At 41.3% G+C, this 19,572-nt stretch overlaps 1 protein-coding gene across 1 annotated transcript in view; it reads left to right on the plus strand.

The window, feature by feature from the left end:
* Window positions 1–14,741: 14,741 nt before the first annotated feature.
* ZNF235 (zinc finger protein 235) overlaps window positions 14,742–19,572 on the plus strand; it is a 57,317-nt gene continuing 52,486 nt past the window's right edge. Inside the window, exons 1-2 of the mRNA XM_059382372.1 lie at window positions 14,742–14,817; window positions 16,237–16,299. Coding sequence (XP_059238355.1) covers window positions 16,285–16,299 — 15 coding nt within the window. The 5' untranslated portion in view covers window positions 14,742–14,817; window positions 16,237–16,284. The remainder of the gene's footprint in view (window positions 14,818–16,236; window positions 16,300–19,572) is intronic.

Here is a 19,572-nt window from a genome sequence, read left to right on the forward strand (position 1 = left end):
AACCACCAGGAGCAGCAGTTCTAGAATGTCAACCCAGTGCATGGCTTCCAGATGTCAAGGTCCCTGAAAATATTGGGAACAAACTTCATATTAGAAACATCTTTATGCTGATAAAATTAACAATTTCAACAAAATGTATGAATTCCTTGAAAGACACATATTATCAAAGCATACACAAGAAGTGAGCCTGGATAGTCCTATATCTCCTAAATAAGTTGAATGTATAAATAAAAACCATCTAGCATTTTAGCTAGGTGTTGTATGCAACTGATGAATCACTAAATTCTACCTCTAAAACTAATAACTTGCTAAAGTAATTTATTAGTTCTACTAGCTTTTTTGTTTAAAACTTTAAAAAATAAAAAAACCCATCTAGCGAAGAAAACCTAGGGGCAAATGGCTTTACTGGCAAATTCTAGCCAAATACATCAGAAAAAAAATGATTTTAATTCTAATCAAAATCTTAAAAAAATTATAGACACGATACCTGTCATTTTATGAAGCAGCATTACCCTGATAACAAAATCCAACAGTGACATAAAAGCAGAAAAGTACTAATATTCTTCAATACAATAGATGTGGAAATTCCCAACAAAATATCATTTAGCAGTTTCTACAAAGGATAATTCACCACAAGTGGTATAGATTCTGAAATTGCAGATTATTTCAATATACAGAAGTCAAACTGTCTAATTCAGTTAGAAGGAGAAGAAGGTTTTGACAAAATTGAACATTAATTCATGACTTAAAAAAAAAAACCCAAAACCTAAGAATTAAAGGGAAACTTCCTCAAGCTGATAAAGGCCATTGGCAAAAATATTGATAACATCATTTTTAATGGTGAAAGATTGAATTCTTTTTTAAAGTTTTCATTTTAATTCTGGTTAGTTAATATAAATAAAATACAAACCACTAGATGGAAAAAAAAAAAAAAAAGATTGGATCCTTTCACCTGAAGTTTGCAAACAAGGCAAGGACTTATACTCTCACCACCCCATGTCACCATCATATGGGAGGTAGTAGCCAACACACTAAGGTGAGAAAAAAAAAGATAGGAAAGGAAGAAATAAAACTCTAATTGCAGAAGCCAAGATTATGCAGAAAAGTTCAAGGAATTAACGAAAGAACTAACAAATTAGTTCAGCAAAGTCACTGGATAAAAAACTAATATACAGAAATCACTATACTTGTTCTGAAGTATTGGAAATTGAAATCAGAAAAGAAAAAAGCAGTACCATTTACAATAGCACCAAATATATAATTGGGGGGTGGTGAGCAGGGGACATGTGTGTGTGTGCTCCCTATGCTGCATATTACAAAGTACTGATGAAAAAATTAAAAGATCATTCAAACAAATAGATATGAGTTTCTTATAGAATGGAAGACTCAATTTTGTTAAGCAATTTATCCTAAATTGACCTATAAGTGCAACAAGTCCCACTCACTATTCCAGCAGGAGTTTTTGCAGAAATTGACAAGCTATTTCTAAAATCTGCAAGAAGCAAAGAAATAAAAATGAACTAAAAAATAAAAAAGCAAAACAATATTGGAAGATTCACACTATCTGATCTCAAGACTTAATATCAAGATAGTGTGATATTGGTGAAAGGATAGACACATAAAACAGTAGAACATAATAGCGTCCAGAAATAGACCCAAATATATGTGCTCAGTTGACTTTTGACAACTGTGCCAAAGCAATTTAATGGGAGAAATAATCTTTCAGCAAAGTATTCAGGAATAATTAAGCATCCATGTGCAAAAGAATGACTCTCAACCTATACATCATACCATATGAAAAAAATAACTCAAAATGGGTCTTAGACCTAAATGTAAATCCTAAACAGTAAAAAGTGGAAAATGTGGGATAGCTTTCTTTATCACCTTGAGTTAGTCACGGAGTTCTTGGTATGATCCATATAAGAAAATTGATCAGCTGTACTTCATCAAAATTTAAAACTTGTGCTTCTCAAAAGACACTGTTACCCCAAAGATACAGATGTAGTGAAAAGAAGGGCCATCTGTACTCCAGTGTTCATAGCAGCAATGGCCGCAATCGCCAAACTCTGGAAAGAGCCAAGATGCCCTTCAACAGATGAATGGATAAAGAAGACATAGTTCATATATACAATGGAATATTATGTATCCATCAGAAAGGATGACTACCCAACTTTTGCATCAACATGGACGGAACTGGAGGAGATTGTGCTGAGTATAATAAGTCAAGCAGAGAAAGTCAATTATCATATGGTTTCACTTACTTGTGGAGCATAAGGAGTAGCATGGAGGACATTAGGAGAAGGAAAGGAAAAGTGAATTTGGGGAAATCGCAGGGGGAGATGAAGCATGAGAGACTGTGGACTCTGAGCAACAAACTAAGGGTTTTGGAGGGGAGAGGCTTGGGGGTTAGGTGAACCTGGTGGTGAGTATTAAGAAGGGCACATATTGCATGGAGCACTGGGTGTGGTGCATAAACAGTGAATCTTGGAACACTGAAAAAATAAAATTAATTAAAACAAAAACAAATGAATGCGTTTAATTGGATTTGAGTGTGGCACTAGCAGGCTTCTAAGCCAACAGTCCCAGTCTGCTATGAAGAAGTAAACAACACAGAGCCAATACACAGGGGCTGTCTTTGGCTAATTTATAAAAGTGTTCTCAAGTTGGGTTCTTATCATTTGGGACTCTGTCTGGTGTTCCACTGCTTACATACAATATGAGTTTAACTATTCTTTGTGATTTTTATGACAGTACAGCCTAACTGAAAATTATTTTTTTAGCCTATCAGTAATAGGATACTACATAACACTTGAATCTTTTGTCCCCACTACAGTGTTCAAATAGAATTTTAATGTAGCACTTAGAAAGTGTTAAAAGTAGTTACTAATGACAAAATTGTCATAGTAAACTCAAGCAAGTAAAGTTCAGCAATTGGTAATTGCTTTTTTATTCTGCATAGTTTCATTGAGGCTTTTATATTATTTTAAAAAACTATTTCATTTATTTATTTGTTTGACAGGGAACAAGAGAGGGAACACAAGCAGGGGAAGTGGGGGAGGGAGAAGCAGGCTTCCTGCCAAGCAGGGAGCCTGATGCAGGGCTCCATCCCAGGACCCTGGGATCATGACCTGAGCTAACGGCAGATGATTAATGACTGACCCACCCAGGTGTCCCAAAGCTTTAGTTATGATTGTATTCAGAGTATGGGAGCATTTCTTCCAGCAACATTTCAGGTAGGATTATGTTCAAGTTCAAGGACAGTAGTTTTCTCAAGTTCCCTATCAAGTATTCTTCCCAATCCCCAAAAGGAAAGGTTTTTTTAAATTATTAACATTTAGTCATTTAATTTTTCTTTTAAAAGTAGGCTCCATGCCCAGCATGGATCCCAACATGGGGTTTGAATTCATGACCCTGAGATCAAGACCTGATCTGAGATCAAGAGTTGGACCCTTAACCTGCTGAGCCACCCAGGCACTTCTGGTCATTTAATTTTCAAATGTATTCATTATTGGGGCAAGGTTGGCATCTTTTTTTAAAAAGTTTTTTAAAGATATTATTTATTTATTTGACAGACAGAGATCACAAGCAGGCAGAAAAGAAGGCAGAGAGAGAGAGAGAGGAGGAAGCAGACTCCCTGATGAGCAGAGGGCCCGATGTGGGGCTCAAACCCAGAGCCCCGGGATCATGACCTCAGCTGAAGGCAGAGGCTTTAACCCACTAAGCCACCCAGGCGCCCCAAGGTTGGCATCTTTACACACTTTTCTCTGTGGGTGCCAGTAAAAACATACACAGACGTTGAAAAGGAATTGGCCAGTATATTTTAAACTGTTTAATGTGTCTCTCTTAGATCTACAAACCTTAGAATAGGAAATTTAAAACAGAAAAGATAAGTATCAATGATGTCATTGCGCTTTTACAAATGGATATAACAAGTGTTCATCAATAGAGCCCGAAAAGACTTGGTATATTCCTGTAACAACAAGGAGTTGTTAAAATGATGGCATAAACGTGACAAAACATGGGGCACCTGGCTGGCTTACACAGTGGAGCTTGTGATTCTCGATCTTGAGGTTGTGAGTTCAAGCCCCACATTGGGTGTGGAAATTACTTAATAAAATCCTTTAAAACCATGACAAAACATAATGTAATTTACATAAAATAGGTTTCAATCTTCACAGATTAATATAAAAAAATGTGTGTGTGCGTGTTTACGTGCATCAGATAACATGTGCAGGATACCTCACATAAATGTTCTGATAGGGAGGATTTTATGTGGGTTTCTTCTGTCTTTTAGATTTTGCAGTGAATGTCACTTTGCCAAAGCAGTAAATCTAGGTGAAATGGGATATCTGAAATTATTAAGTAAATATTAATCTTTTCTTAATTTCAGTTTTGGATTGTCCATTGCTAGTGTATAGAAATTAATTTTTTATGTTGATCTTCTACAGTCTTGCTGAACTTCCTCATTAGTTCTAATAATTTTAAGTTGACTTCTTAGGATTTTCAATATACAAGTTTATCATATGCAAATATAGTTGCATTCTTCCTTTTCTATCTGTATGCTTTTTTTTCTTCTTCTTGCCTGCTGGTCCTAGCTAGAAACACCAGTACAGAACTGAAGTAGCAAGAGCAGATATCCTTGCATTATTCCTGAAAACATTCAGTGTTGGCTGAATGTGTTTTCTTCACAGATGTCTTTTATCAAATTGAAGAAGTTTCTTCTATTCCTAGTTTATAGACTCTTCTTAAAATTGTTTTATTGTCAACTGCTTTTCATGTGTTTAAGGAGTTAATAAGGTGGATTTTGTCCCTTATTCTATCAGTGTGGTACATCGCATTAATGATACTCAGGTTTTAAACCAACCTTGCATTCCTGAGATAAATCCCACTGGTCATTCTGTATAATCCCTTTTATGTACTGCTGGATTAAGTTAGCCAGTATTTCATTGAAGATTTTTACATCTATATTTGCAAGGACTATTATCTTTCGTTTTCTTGTGATACTTTTGTTGATTTTGTGTCAGAGTAATACAGGCCTTATAGAATGAATTGAGAGTATCCCTGGCTTCTGTGTTCTGGGAGAGTTTGTGAAGAACTGGTGTTAATTCTTCTTTAAATATTTGGTGGAGTTCACCAGTAAATCCTTGGGCCCTTTTGTAGGCCTTTGAGTCTTGCCCCAACCTGACGAGGGCTTTTCTTAGCCATTTCTCTCTCTCACTCTGGTTCTCTCTGTCAAGCCTCTAAGAGGTATTCTGTTTCTATTGTAGCTCCCATGGAGGTACTAACCTCCTCTTAATTCCTCTTCTCCAAAATCTCCCTTGTTTTGAACAATGATCTTGGACTTGAACTCATCCACACTCTTTCAAACAAAGCCAGTCCCTTTAGGGAGAGCTACAGAATTCTCTGTTCTTATGGTCTACCTCTCCTCCTGGGCAGAATGTTTCACACTTCTCTGGTTCTGGGAGCTGGGACAGTGACCCTCCTCTCTATAAGCAGGGTATTATACAGAGATAGGAGCCCTTGGTTTATCAGCTAGCCTCTCCTGAGGTAAGATTTCTGTCCCATGATCAAGCTGGGGCAGGATCAATCAGGGTCCATTTTTCTGGTCTGCCACATCTGGAGAAGAACCTTCACTCCAGGTAGGGACTGAATGTGGAAAGGAGTCCCAGACTTCTCAACCGTACTTTCCTGGAATAGAGCTTCCGCATCATCAAGCTGGAAGGAAAGACAAATGATGTTAGCCTGTCCTCCTGGGTGGAGATGATAGCCCTATACTGGGAAATGGAGAGAGAAGGTCTTCTTGGCCTATTTGCCTAGGGCAGAGCTTATGTCACCCTGAGTTGGGGGATTCAATAAGAGGAGGTGATTCATGGCTGACATGGCATGGTTTCTCCCTCTGCCCCTCGCCCCCAAATAAATGAATCTTTTAAAAAATATTTGTTTAATGAAGGAACAAATGGAAAAAAGTAAGTACCTCAATGCCCCAAGTTTATAATTCTTGCCAGACTTCATCATTCTGGATATTTGCTTTTTTTTCTTTATTTCTTCCTTGCTTCCTTTCAAACAATTAATTTAAATTTAGTTATTACATAATCCATTAGAACTGGAATGTATACACCTCTTGGGCACAGTAAAACTTCTCAGACCTTGACATCAGACTAGACACTGACATCCTCACTTCCTCACTCTTGAGACACTCACTGAGACTTTTTCCAACGAAGAGGAAGAAAGTTCTGGCTCCCTCACCTGCGCTATAGGGAAGCTGGCAGTGTTATTCACCTACAGGTCCCAGCAGCTGTGGGCTGCCTCAAAAGATACAGGTAACTGGGAATTAGAAGTAGGGGAGAAGAGGGACCCATTCAGGACTCCTATTCCTGTATTCTGCCTTTAAGGTGTCTTGATTGTTTTTCTATTGGCTTGTGCCTCTTGGCTTGTAAGAGCTATTTTTATATTTTTAATATAAGCCTTCTGTCAGATATATGTACTGCACTTATCTTCTCCCATCCCGTGATTTACTATGTCTATGGTATTGGATTTACTTGTCTATGGTCTTGGTGAAATTAACATTTTGTCATTTTACTCTCTTATAACCTTTTTTTTTTAAGAAAAAATGTAAATGCATATAATATAATGAACCATTATATACTTATTACTGAGTTTTAACAAATAACTACTCATGGCTAATCTTATTTTATCTCTATCTCCACCTGCTTTTCCCAGCCTGTATTATTTTGAGGCAATTTCCACACATTTCATCTGCATGTATCTCTAAGAGATAAGAATTTTATTCTTAAAACATAACCACAATACATTCTCTTCTTCTCTATTTCTTTTCCTCCTTCTTCTCCTTCTCTCTGCCCCAACGCATAAAACATTCCTTGACATCATCAAATATCCAGTCAGTGTTCCTGCTTTCCCAAATGTCTGAGAAATGGGATTTTTAAAGTATTTTTGTTCACTGTTAAAATGAGGTCTCATAATGTTTTGTGATGAACAGATGCATTCTTAATTTGAATAGGGTATAATATAGCAATCTTTTCTTTTATTATTGGGGAACTTTATGTACTTGTTAACTTTTCCTACCCTGAGATCATCAAAGTATTCCCCTGTGTTATTACATGGTACAGTGGTACAATGACCTCTCATCCCAACTACCCAGAGGTAAGTCAGACTGCATATTTTAGGGGCACAGTCCTCATAAGACTTCCAAGTCCTCACCAGAGCTGCAAGTTCATGGACTCCATTGCCACCCTTACTTCTGACCAGCTGACCACCAACACTTCAGGTTTGATAATTCACTGTAACCACTTACAGAACTCAGGAAAACACTATATGAATTACAGTTTTGTTTTAGCAAAAGTATGTAAACAGAACCAGCCAAAAGGGGAGACAAATAAGCTGAGGTCTGGGAGGGACATGTTGCCATCTCAGCAAACAGACGTGTGACAATACTCAGAATATTGCCAACTAAGGAAGCTTACCCAAGCCTCAGTGTCCGTAGACATGATTGATTGAATCATTGGTCTTGTGCCTCGATCTCTAGGCTCCTTTCCACCTACAGATTAATATTACCCAGCTCAAATCCCAACCCTCGAACCACATGGTTAGTTTTTCTGGTGTGATCAGCCCCCATTCCATCCATCATCACAGACTATCTAGGGGTTCCCCATAACTCATCTTTCCAGCATAAACGAGCAGGTATAGTCTGAGGACACCCCCCCCCCCACCATGAATAAGAAAGATTCCTATCACTCAGAAGATTCTAAGGATTTAAGGCCTATCTTCCAGGACCTGGAGACAAATTTCAGCCAAACTATTTATTACACAGGTGCATACAATTTAGAAGTGTCCTATGGTCTTGGTGAATTTAACATTTTATCACTATGAAGAGTCTCTCTAGCAATGCTTTTAAAGTGGTTGTATTGATATAATTCACATATTATAAAATTCACACTTCTAAAGTATACAATTCAATGGTTTTCAGTATGTTAATAGAATGTGCAACCATTATTCTCACTCCAGAACATCTCCATCACTCCAGAATGAAACTCAATCCCTATGCACAGTCACTCCCGCGTTCTGCCTTCCTCCCAGCCCCTGGAAGCTACTGCTCTACCTTCTGTCTCTATGGGTTTTCCTATTCTAGACATTTCATATATGTGGAATCATATACTATGTAGCATTTTGGGCTGGTTTCTTTTATTTGGCATGTTTTCAAAGTACATCCATGTATCAGTACTTCATTCCTTTTTTATGGCCAAATTATATTCCATCGTGTGGATAAACCACATTTTACTTACTTATTCATCCGTTGATAGATAATAGTTTCCACCTTTTTTTTTTTTAGATTTTTATTTATTTGACAGACAGATCACAAGTAGGCAGAGAGGCAGGCAGAGAGAGAGAGAGAGAGAGAGAGGGAAGCAGGCTCCCCGCTGAGCAGAGAGCCTGATGTGAGGCTCGATCCCAGGACCCTGGGATCATGACCCGAGCTGAAGGCAGAGGCCTTAACCACTGAGCCACCCAGGTGCCCCCCACCTTTTTTTTTTTTTAAGATTTTATTTATTTATTTGACACAGAGAGAGAGAGAGAGATCACAAGTAGGCAGAGAGGCAGGCAGAGATGGGGGGGGGGGAGGCAGGCTCCCTGCTGAGCAGAGAGCCAGATGCGGGGCTCGACCTCAGGTCGCTGAGATCATGACCTGAGCTGAAGGCAGAGGCTTCACCCACTGAGCCACTCAGGGGCCCCTCCACCTTTTTGGTTATTATTAATAATAGGCTATGAACATACACATGCAACTTTTGTGTGGTCTATCAATGCTTTTTTGCCTTAAAATATATTTTGTCTGGGGTGCCTGGGTAGCTCAGTGGGTTAAGCCTCTGCCTTCAGCTCAGGTCATGATCCCAGAGTCCTGGGGTCGAGCCCAATGTCTGGCTCCTTGCTCAGCAGGGAGCATGCTTCTCCCTCTCCCTCTAACCCTTCCTGCTGCTCATGCACGCTCTCTCTCTCTCTCTCTCTCTTTCCCTTTCTCTCTCTCCCAGACAAATAAATAAAATCTTTAAATAAATGAATAAATAAATATATGTATTTTGTCTGATATTAACATTGTATTTTAAAATTTGTCAAAATGATTTCAGGCTTAGGATGATATCTTTAGTCCAAAGAGGATATCCACTTGACTCTCACATAGCTGAGGGCATTAGCAAATTCAGGATTCTTTTTCTATAGCTTCAAGGATATAGCTAATTTGGATTTGGGCTTCAGATCCCTGCCAGGGCAGATCTATAGGCTATTTACTCTTCCCCTGGGTGCAATGGTTCCTGCTATCCAGTACAAAATATAGGAGTTTTAGGGGCGCCTGGGTGGCTCAGTGGGTGAAGCCTCTGCCTTCAGCCCAGGTCATGATCTCAGGGTCCTGGGATCGAGCCCTGAATCAGGCTCTCTGCTCAGCAGGGAGCCTGCTCCCCCCCCGCCACTCTGCCTGCCTCTCTGCCTACTTGTGATCTTTCTCTCTCTGTCAAATAAATAAAATCTTTTAAAAACCCTAAAATATAGGAGTTTTATCAGTTACCTACTTTTGGCAGGTCCTGGACTCAAACTTTTATAACCCTACACGTATAACCATGTCAAAGATAAGAGTCTTGCTTCTCAGCCTTACTGTTTTCAGAACTGGCCTACGCCCCTGAGGGGAAAAGTAGCTCCCAGTAACCAGCTTTCTCTCTAGGCCTCCCTGTTCTCCTGAATTACAGGCTTATTCATTCTGTACACATTGTCAATTTACTGCTGCTTACCAACAGACTCTGTGTGTGTGTGTGTGTAAACTAACAGGAATTACCTATTTTACCATTACTCAAAATGGAAGTCTCTGTTATATTTTCTAATTTGGCAGTCCTTTTGTCTTTCCTATAATCAGACTGATCCTGTTTAATATAAGAGACTGCAAAACAGATATTACCAAACATTTTTACTTTGGGGAGGAATCCTTTGATCTTAAAATGGTTAATCCTTAAAAAGTTTCTTTTCTTGGGTGGCTCAGTTGGTTAAGCAGCTGCCTTCGGCTCAGGTCGTGATCCCAGCGTCCTGGGATCGAGTCCCACATCCGGCTCCTTGCTCTGCAGGGAGCCTGCTTCTCCCTCTGACTCTGCCTCCCACTCTGTCTGCCTATGCTCGCTCTCGCTTGCTCTCTCTCTGACAAATAAATAAATAAAATCTTTAAAAGAAAAAAAAGTTTCTTTTCTTTAAAACCATTATTTTTCACATATTTGCTGTTACTTATTTTCCTATTCAGAGGAACATTGCCCAGGATTTGGAACTGGTTTCAGTTAATCTTTTTCAGATATTTCTAGTATCATCCATGGTTTTTTGGCAAAAGAGATGTACTTTAATCAGGACTGTAGATTTGTAGGAATTGAATCACTATGTTGTACACCTGAAACTGATATAATAGTGTGTGTTAACTAATGGAATTAAAAACTTTAAGGGGCGCCTGGGTGGCTCCGTTGGCTAAGCATCTGCATTTGGCTCAGGTCGTGATCCCAGGGTCCTGGGATCGAGCCCTGTGTCAGGCTCCCTGTTCAGCAGCGGGTCAGCATCTCCCTCCACTCCTCCTCATGCTCGTTCTCTCTCTCTTTCTCTATCTCTCTCTCACTGTCTCTCAAATAATATCTTGAAAAAAATAAAACTTTAAGAAATAGAGGTGCCTGTCTGGCTCAGTCAGAAGAGCATGCAACTCTTGATCTCAGGGTCATGAGTTCGAGCCCCAAGCTGGGTGTAGCGATTACTAAATAATAATAATAATAAACTTAAAATAATAAACTTTACAGAAAACACATAAGATAGAGAAACAAATTGTTTAATGACACAAAAAATAATTGGAGAGATCCCAGATGTGGGACATCGTGACAGCTGACACAATTCCTCAGCAGGCCAAAGATCTGAAAAAAGGAACAGTAGGATAGTATTCAAGAATAAATGTGCCTGAGCAGATAAATAGAATGAATGGATTCTGTTTGGACATTGACTTAAACAGAGCAGTTATGAGAGATTTTGGACGTGAAAAATTTGAATAGGGCTTGGGCATGTCAATTGTCAAGGCAATTTCTACATACTGAGTAAAACAGAAGTGGAAGGATGAGTTTACTGCCAGCCTTTTGACCTGCAAACCAGGAAACTCAAGGCTACAGAAACAATGAATTCTGAGTTCACAGGCTAAGAGATATTTATGGGATACATGTAAAAGTCATTTGGCTTTTTTTAGTTCATTGGTTGCCTAGTCATCTTTTTTACTTGAATCAGGGTAGCGGAGTCAAGGAAAGGAGGTCCAGAGATGGCCATGAACAGACCCGGAAAACTGGCCTGGAAACTGGCTGGTGTCTTCTGTTGATTTCTGAGAAGAGATGTACACTCCTTCAAGGTCAGGTTATAAGTTTCCTTTCTCGCACTTGCATTCACCAGCTCCATTTTGTCCCTGACATGAGAGACTCCCATTTTAGTTTGTTTCTGCAACCAAACTAATGCGAGTTTGCTCCTTGGTGAGTTAGAGACTACACTGGGTGGAGCTGACCCGCCAAGGAAATTTTGTTTGCAGCAGATAAGGAGATCACAGGGACTCGCTCCTAAAGCTGTGACTCCCCCAGCAGGGATGAGAGGTTTCTTTTTAGGGGTTAGGATGAATATTCAGCAGAGGGAGCTTCGTCATTATATGCAAAGGTGGGCCCAAGGTTGCGCATGCTCTTTAAAAAACATGCCTATACAGGCGTCCCATATTATGTAAATGAATCGTGTGCTCCTCCAAGGGTGAAGACTTTAGTGGAATAATGAAGCAGAGGTAACTGTTGGACAAGGGTATGGGGCTGTGCTCTGAGAGCTGGTATAAACTGGATGAGGTCTTGAGCTCTTCGTCCTGGGTAAGGAACACGGGGTCTTGTTTGCTTTTGAAAGAGCACTGTATGGGACACCGGGGTGGCTCAGTCTTAAGCATCTGTCTTTGGCTCAGGTCATGATCCCAGTGCCCTGGGATCCAGTCCCACATGCTCGGTGGGAGGCCTGCTTCTCCCTCTCCTAGTCCCCCTGCGTGTGTTCCTTCCCTCACTGTGTCTCTCTCTCAAATAAGTCAATAAAATCTTAAAAAAGAAAGAAAGAAAACAGCACTAGAGTTCTACTGCTGGTTTATTATCTCTGATATGGTTAGGCTATATCCTGGGCTGCTAGAGACTTAGTTTTTGCATTCTCATTGTTCCCTTAAAAATCCACAACTACTGAGGTTTTTGCATATCTTTGTAATTCTGACACCTCCTAGGAAGTTTTGCAAGAAGTGTGCTAAGGCAAGTAGAGCGGAGGTAATGGAAAACAGCTGGGGGCCTAAAGTAACTTCTGTCATGAAAGCCGTACCTCCGCTTTCTTTTTCTGGAGACCCCTAACTCTGCGCACAGTTCTACAGGTAGTGGGAGATGTGAAGGGTTTATTGGTAATTATTACTGAGTGTGATAATGATACTGTGGTTTTGAAATAAAATATTTTAAGGAAATATTTACCGAAGTGTTGAGGAGTTAAAAACACGATGTCAGGGATTTGTTCTAAGATTCCGTATCTAAAATTAAAAAATAAAAATGATATATGAATGAGGGGCGCCTCAGTGGCGCAGTGGGTTAAAGCCTCTGCCTTTGGCTCAGGTCATGATCCCAGGGTCCTGGGATCCAGCCACACATCGGGATCTCTGCTCAGCAGGGAGCCTGTTTCCTCCTCTCTCTCTGCCTGTCTCTCTGCCTACTTGTGATCTCTGTCTGTCAAATAAATAAAATATTTTTAAAAATGATATATGAATGAGATGGTTAAAACGGTATTAAATTTAGGATATAAGTATATGAGGTACATTTTACTATTCTCTCTGCTTTTGTAAATGTTTGAAAACTTTCATAATAAAAAGCTACAAATACATTTCCAGCTGAGGAGAAAAACCGTGGCTTCCTGGTTTCACTTGGGTTATTCAATCACAAAACACTTTATTCGGGAACAGAATAGTACATAGTAAAACTATGTAATGAAATAATCTGAAGCTGAACTTGAATTACAAAACAATTTAAATTTTATAAAAAGCACACGCCACAGTATTTTCTGAAGTTCCCTGCAATAGAGCTATTTTCATCTGCCACAACTATTTGAAAGGAAAGGAAAGGAAAAAAGGAACGGAAGTAAGGAAGGGGAGGAAGGGGGAGAGAGAGAGAGGGAGAGAGAGGGAAGAAGAAAGAGAAAGGAGAGAGAAAGAAAAAGAAAAAGAAAGAGGGAGAGAAAGCAAAGAGTGGGAGAGGGAAGGAGGAAGAGAGGGAAGAAGGAAGGAAGGAACGAACGATGAACGAGTGAAGGGGGAATCACTTGTCCCCAGGATGGCAAACTAAGACTTCTATCCCAGGAGTGGACTAATTTGCCTGATGAGACTCCCTGCCCTGCCTTCCCCTAAGACAAGGTAACCTGACCTGAAATAATCCTCCTTTCTTTTCTTCCTTTTCTTTCTTCCTTCCTTCTTCCTTTTTTTTTTTTTTTTTTTTAAATTTTCCCTAATCACCTCCTTGTATGGACCATTTGCGCAGCTCCTGGGAGCTCCCTTCTATTTACTAGAAGGGATGATGCTTAATTCAAGAATCGTTACATAAAGCCAATTAGATCTTTAAAGTCACTTGAATCGTTTTTTAATACAACTCATTTTTGTAAATGAAATTCGAGATATTTCTCTTTGGAACATAATCAATGTTTCAACTTTTTGCAAATTCTCAGCTTATTAGGATGAGTAGCTCATGCCACAAAACAGTGTCGATAGCCCTTAGGTGCCTTGTGGACAATAAAGGAGGCAGAGGAGTCAAGCACATTCCCCTTATCTCTTTCCCTTCCCTTCCCACAAGACACATCGTGCGGATAGCTTGGACACTGAGGAATGAAACTTCCTGCCTCCCTCCCTCCCTCCCCACAGTATACCGTCTATGTTAACATAACTGTTGTCATTAGCACGCCTTTACTGTTCCAGGGGATTCCCGTCCAAGCAGATTTCTTGATTGTTCATCACGGGAACTTCCACAGGTTCCATCAATCTTCAATCTTCCATTAACCTTAAATCTCTTCGAAAGCAAGCAGCAGCACCTGGCACCTAAAAACCCTCCCCGCTCCCCCCAATCCTGGACTGTAGTACCATGAACCTTACGCAAACCTAATCAAGTTCGTTGCATTGAAACCAAACTTGCAATTCTCAGTGAATTCCAACCTTGACTTCGCGGCCCCGTGGAGCTGCTGTGTCCGCTGCGGCGGTGTTCTCCCTCACCGCGATTAGCAATAAACTCCGTATTATCGACGGTCGTAACGGTGATATCCAAGGAGCCGACACTTGATGCAGCTTTGAGATCCAAAGTCCCCTAAGGAACTTAGGTTCAGCCTAAGTCAATTTCACGTTTTCCATTTTTAGCACCATCCCCCGACTTGCTCCCGCTAAAAATCTTGGTTAACTTCACCGTGTAAGTTTCAGTTCGCAATTCATTTCTCATGAGCTTTAAGAAATGTATGAAACAACAACAACAAAAACATCTGACAGTTACCGCGCCAAAGGAAGGACTCAACCTGAATCGCATCTTTGCCCGAACCGAGAGCCAGCTGGTGGGAGGCGCGGCCCCGCGAGCTGCATTCTGGGAAATGTAGTCAGCAGGTGCGCGAAACCTGAGGTGCTTCCCCTGGGGCATTCTGGGAAGTGTAGTCCTGGAGCTGGGTATAGTCGGCGGCTCGGAGGCACTTCCGCTCCAGGAAGGCGAGGTCGGGGCCGAGGTTGCTGGCAGTGAGGTGAGTTAAGCGCGCGTCCCTGCGGTCCCTCCGAGCCTTCTCGGCCTCGGCGTGGGGCCAACAGTCAGCCGGCCTTCGCTCCTGGGGAAGGGGTGTCGCAGCCGGCGGCGGAGGACGGGGACGTAGGCAGCGGCGCAGTGCCGCTGCTCCGCGAAGCCTCGGCGTCGGGGCGGACGCGCGTGGCGAGCGGAGTTTGAAGGTCTCCCGCGCTCTCCGCGTCCCCGGCCCGGGTCGCGGACCTGCCAGCCCGCGCTGCGCCCGCCTCGCGGTAAAACAACGAGCGAGTGACTTGACATCTCCTTGCCTCGGTTTCCCTTTGGCTAAAAAGCGTTAGCGCCTTCCCAGTGGTGTTCTGAGAATTCAGTGAGATTGGGTAGGAAAGCTAGAAATCAGTGCCTGGTGCAGGATCGGACGGGACCGTGAATTCTGTCGTCAAACTCGGGCCCCCGGTGGCTGGGAAGCTCCTGAGAGCCCGGCGTGGGCTCGGAGCCCCAGCTGCAGCTCCGCTGGCCCTTCACTGATTTACGCTGGGGGGCGGGTCCTGCACGCCTGGACTCATCCGTGACACTTCAGAGTTCTCTTCAGCCGGACCCTGGGGAAAGTTCTCCGTGGTTTATCCCAGAGAAACAGCTGTGAGCACGGCCTCGCAGAGTGTCTGCGGCATAGTGAGTCCTTAACTGTTCGCAGCGTGCCGCAGCTGCGTGTCCTTAGTTTACATGCAGCAGGATTTCTTAGTCTGCGGTTATTAGCCATTATTTGCCTCCGTGCATACGGGAGAAGAGACTTAGTTGAGGCTCTTCCAGCTTAGTAACATGCTCAAGTAATTACACCTATTAAAATGGTGTAATGTGGGGGGAATCATGACAGTCTGTCATTAGCAGTACAACAAATTATCTGTGGGATCACCAATCAGTTAGGGTAATGCTCTTAAAACATTCTTTTTTTTTTTTTTTTTTTTTAACAAATCTGCAAGGGAAGTTTTATGAAGCATAATGGCATCTGCTTATTTGACACTGCAAGACATAGGGAATACTGACATTCCTATGATCCCCGTTTACATGGGACTGGATGGAGGCGCAGAAAGATTAATAACTCCCTCAGGGTTTACGCTGCTAGGAAGTGGAAAGCAATAAGCAGAAATGCAGAATTTGAACCCAGCTACTTTGGCCCCGTTAAGTTATATTGCCTGTATGTCTCTCATTTCCTCTCCTACCCAGGCTCAGGAGTGCTCTGGAAACTACCAGAAGCACTTATGTTAGGGACTGTTTTTGTATGAAGGCAGCTGACTGAGGGCGCCCAGGGGAAGCTGGAATCCAGCTCCTGTTCTAAGTTCTGCCTGGAGAAAGAGGCACCTTTTCCTGTTGGCACAAAGCACCACACGGACTAGCAGCTCTCTCATGATGACTTTCCCTTCCACAGTTTTGCCATCCCAGAGCTCTGCCTCTCCCCAGAAGGAAAAGGAGAAAAATGACCAAGTTCCAGGTAAGTTTGGCTTGCCTTCCTATTCCTTGAAATGATGTCTCATTTCAAAAGATCGGATGCATTTTACCCCTGCTTGGAAAGGGTAAAAGGGGACCCAAGATGTTTGCTTTTTATTTCCAAATAATAGTGTGAAAATTAATATTAAAAAAAAAAACAACTCCCACATTACAAATGTGTTTACAAATCAGTTTTAATTGTCCCACATGCCTTCTCATTTGAGTTGACATGTCTAGATTTTTAATCATACTTTAAGTACATTTTGGATTTTTTTTTAAAGATTTTATTTATTTATTTGACAGAGATCACAAGTAGGTGGCAGGGGTGGGGGGAGGGTGGTGCAGGGAGCAGGCTCCCTGCTGAGCAGAGAGCCCGATGCGGGGCTCAATCCCAGGATCCTGGGATCATGACCTGAGCTGAAGGCAGAGGCTTTAACCCACTGAGCCACCCAGGCACCCACATTTTGCATTTTTAAATGTAATTTTTTACTACCTACAATTTATGATGTTAATGATGATGATGGTGATGTTAGTCTCTATACAGTACATCATTCATTTCTGATGTAGTGTTCCATGATTCATTGTTTGCATGTAACACCCAGTGCTCATTATAGTGGGTGTCCTCCTTAATGCCCATTACCAGGCCCACCGTCCCGCTACCCCCTCCCCTCTAAAACTCTGTTTGATTCCTGGAGTCCACAGGCTCTCATGCTTCATCTCCCCCTCTGAATTCCCCACCTTCATTTTTCCCTTGCTTCTTCTAATGTCCTCTGTGCTATTCCTTATGTTCCACAAATAAGTGAAACCTTATGGTAATTGTCTTTCTCTGCTTGACTTATTTCACTGAGCATAATCTCCTCCAGTCCCGTCCATGTCGATACAAATGGTGGGTGTTTGTCCTTTCTGATGGCTGAGGAATATTCCATTGTGGATTTGGACCACATCTTCTTCATCCATTCATCTGTTGAAGGGTATCTCGGCTCCTTCCACAGTTTGGCTATTGTGGACATTGCTGCTATGAACACTGGGGTGCATATGGCCCTTCTTTTCACATCTGTATCTTTGGGATAAATACCCAGTAGTGCAATTGCTGGGCCATAGCTCTATTTTTTATTTTTTGAGGAACCTTCACACTGTTTTCCAAAGTGGCTACACCAACTTGCATTCCTACTGACTCTGTAAGAGGGTTCCCCTTTTTCTACAGCCTCTCCAACACTTGTTGTTTCTTGCTTTGTCGATTTTTGCCATTCTAACTGGTATAAGGTGGTATCGCCATGTGGTTTTGATTTGAATCTCCCTGATGCCTAATGATGATGAACATTTTTTCATGTGTCTGTTAGCCATTTGTATGCCTTCTTTGGAGAAGTGTCTGTTCATGTCTTCTGCCCATTTTTTGACATGATCATTTGTTTTGTGGGTGTTGAGTTTGAGAAGTTCTTTATAGATCTTGAATATCAGATGTTTTCTTCTTTATCTGAAGTGTCATTTGCAAATATTTTCTCCCATTCTGTGGGCTGCCTCTTTGTTCTGTTGACTGTTTCCTTTGCTGTGCAGAGTCGTTTTATCTTGATAAAGTCTCAAAAGGTTTTTTTTTTAAAGATTTTATTTATTTATTTGACAGAGAGAGTGATCACAAGTAGGCAGAGAGGCAGGCAGAGAGAGAGGGGAAAGCAGGCTTCCCACTGAGCAGAGAGCCCGATGCGGGACTCGATCCCAGGACCCTGGGATCATGACCTGAGCTGAAGGCAGAGGCTTTAACCCACTGAGCCACCCAAGCGCCCCTCAAAAGGTTATTTTCACTTTTGTTTCCTTTGCCTTTGGAGACCTATCTTGAAAGAAGTTAATGTGGCTGATGTCAAAGAGTGCCTGTTTTCTTCTCTAGGATTTTGATGGATTTCTGCCTCACATGCGGTCTCTCATGCATTTCGAGTTTATCTTTGTGTATGGTTTAAGAGAATGGTCGAGTTTCATTCTTCTATACATAGCTGTCCAATTTTCTTAGCACCACTTATTAAAGAGTCTTTTTTCCACTGGATGTTTTTTCCTGCTTTGTTGAAGATGAGTTGACCATAGAATTTCAGGTCCATATCTGGGCTCTCTACTCTGTTCCTCTGGTCTATGTGTCTGTTTCCGTGCCAGTACCATACTGTCTTGGTGATCACAGCTTTGTAGTAAAGCTTGAAATCAGACAACGTGATGCCCCAGTTTTGTTTTTCTTTTTCAGTATTTCCTTGGCAATTTGGGCTCTTTTGTAGTTCAATACAAATTTTAGGATTGTTTGTTCCAGCACTTTGAAGAATGCCATTGGTATATTGATCGGGATGGCACTGGAAATATAGATTGCTCTGGGCAGCATAGATATTTTAACAATGTTTATTCTTCCGATCCATGAGTATGGAATGATGGAATGTTTTTCCATCTCTTTGTGTCTTCAACGCCTTCTCCTAAGTGTTCTGTAGTTTCTAGAATATAGATCCTTTACCTCTGGTTAGATTTATTTTGAGGTATCTTAGGTTTTTGGTGCTATTGTAAATGGACCTGATTCCCCAATTTCTCTTTCTACAGTTACACTCTTAGTGTATAGGAAAGCTACTGATTTCTGTGCATTGATTTTGCATCCTGCCACATTACTGAATTGCTGTATGAGTTCTAGTATTTGGGGATGGAGTCTTTTGGGTTTTCCACATGAAGTATCATGTCATCTGCAAAGAAGGAGAGTTTGACTTTTTCTTTGTCAGTTTAAATGCCCTTTATTTCTTTTTGTTTTCTGGTCGCTGTTGCTAGGACTTCTAGTACTATGCTGAATGATAGTTGTGAGAGTGGGCATCATTGTCATGTTCCTGATCTTAAGGGAAATGCTCTCAGCTTTTCCCCATTGAGAATGATAATTCGCTGTAGGCTTTTCATAGATGGTTTTTATGGAATTGAGGAATGTTCCCTCTATCCCTACACTCTGAAGAATTCTAATCAGGAAAGAATGCTGTATTTTGTCAATGCTTTTTCTGCATCAATTGAGAGGACCACGTGGTTCTTGTCCATCCTCTTATTAATGTGTTCTGTCACATTGATTGATTTGTGAATGTTGAACCACATTTGTTTTCCAGGGATAAATCCCATCTAGTCATGATGGATAGTCCTTATAATGTACTGGTGGATCCTATTAGCTAGGATCTTGTTGAGAATCTTGGCATCCATATTCACCGGGGATATTGGTCTGAAATTCTCCTTTTTCTGGGGTCTTTGCCTAGTTCCAGGATCAAGGTAATTCTGACCTTAT

This window comes from Mustela nigripes, chromosome 17 (assembly GCF_022355385.1).
Source record: "Mustela nigripes isolate SB6536 chromosome 17, MUSNIG.SB6536, whole genome shotgun sequence".
In the NCBI taxonomy this organism is placed as follows: Eukaryota; Metazoa; Chordata; class Mammalia; order Carnivora; family Mustelidae; genus Mustela; species Mustela nigripes.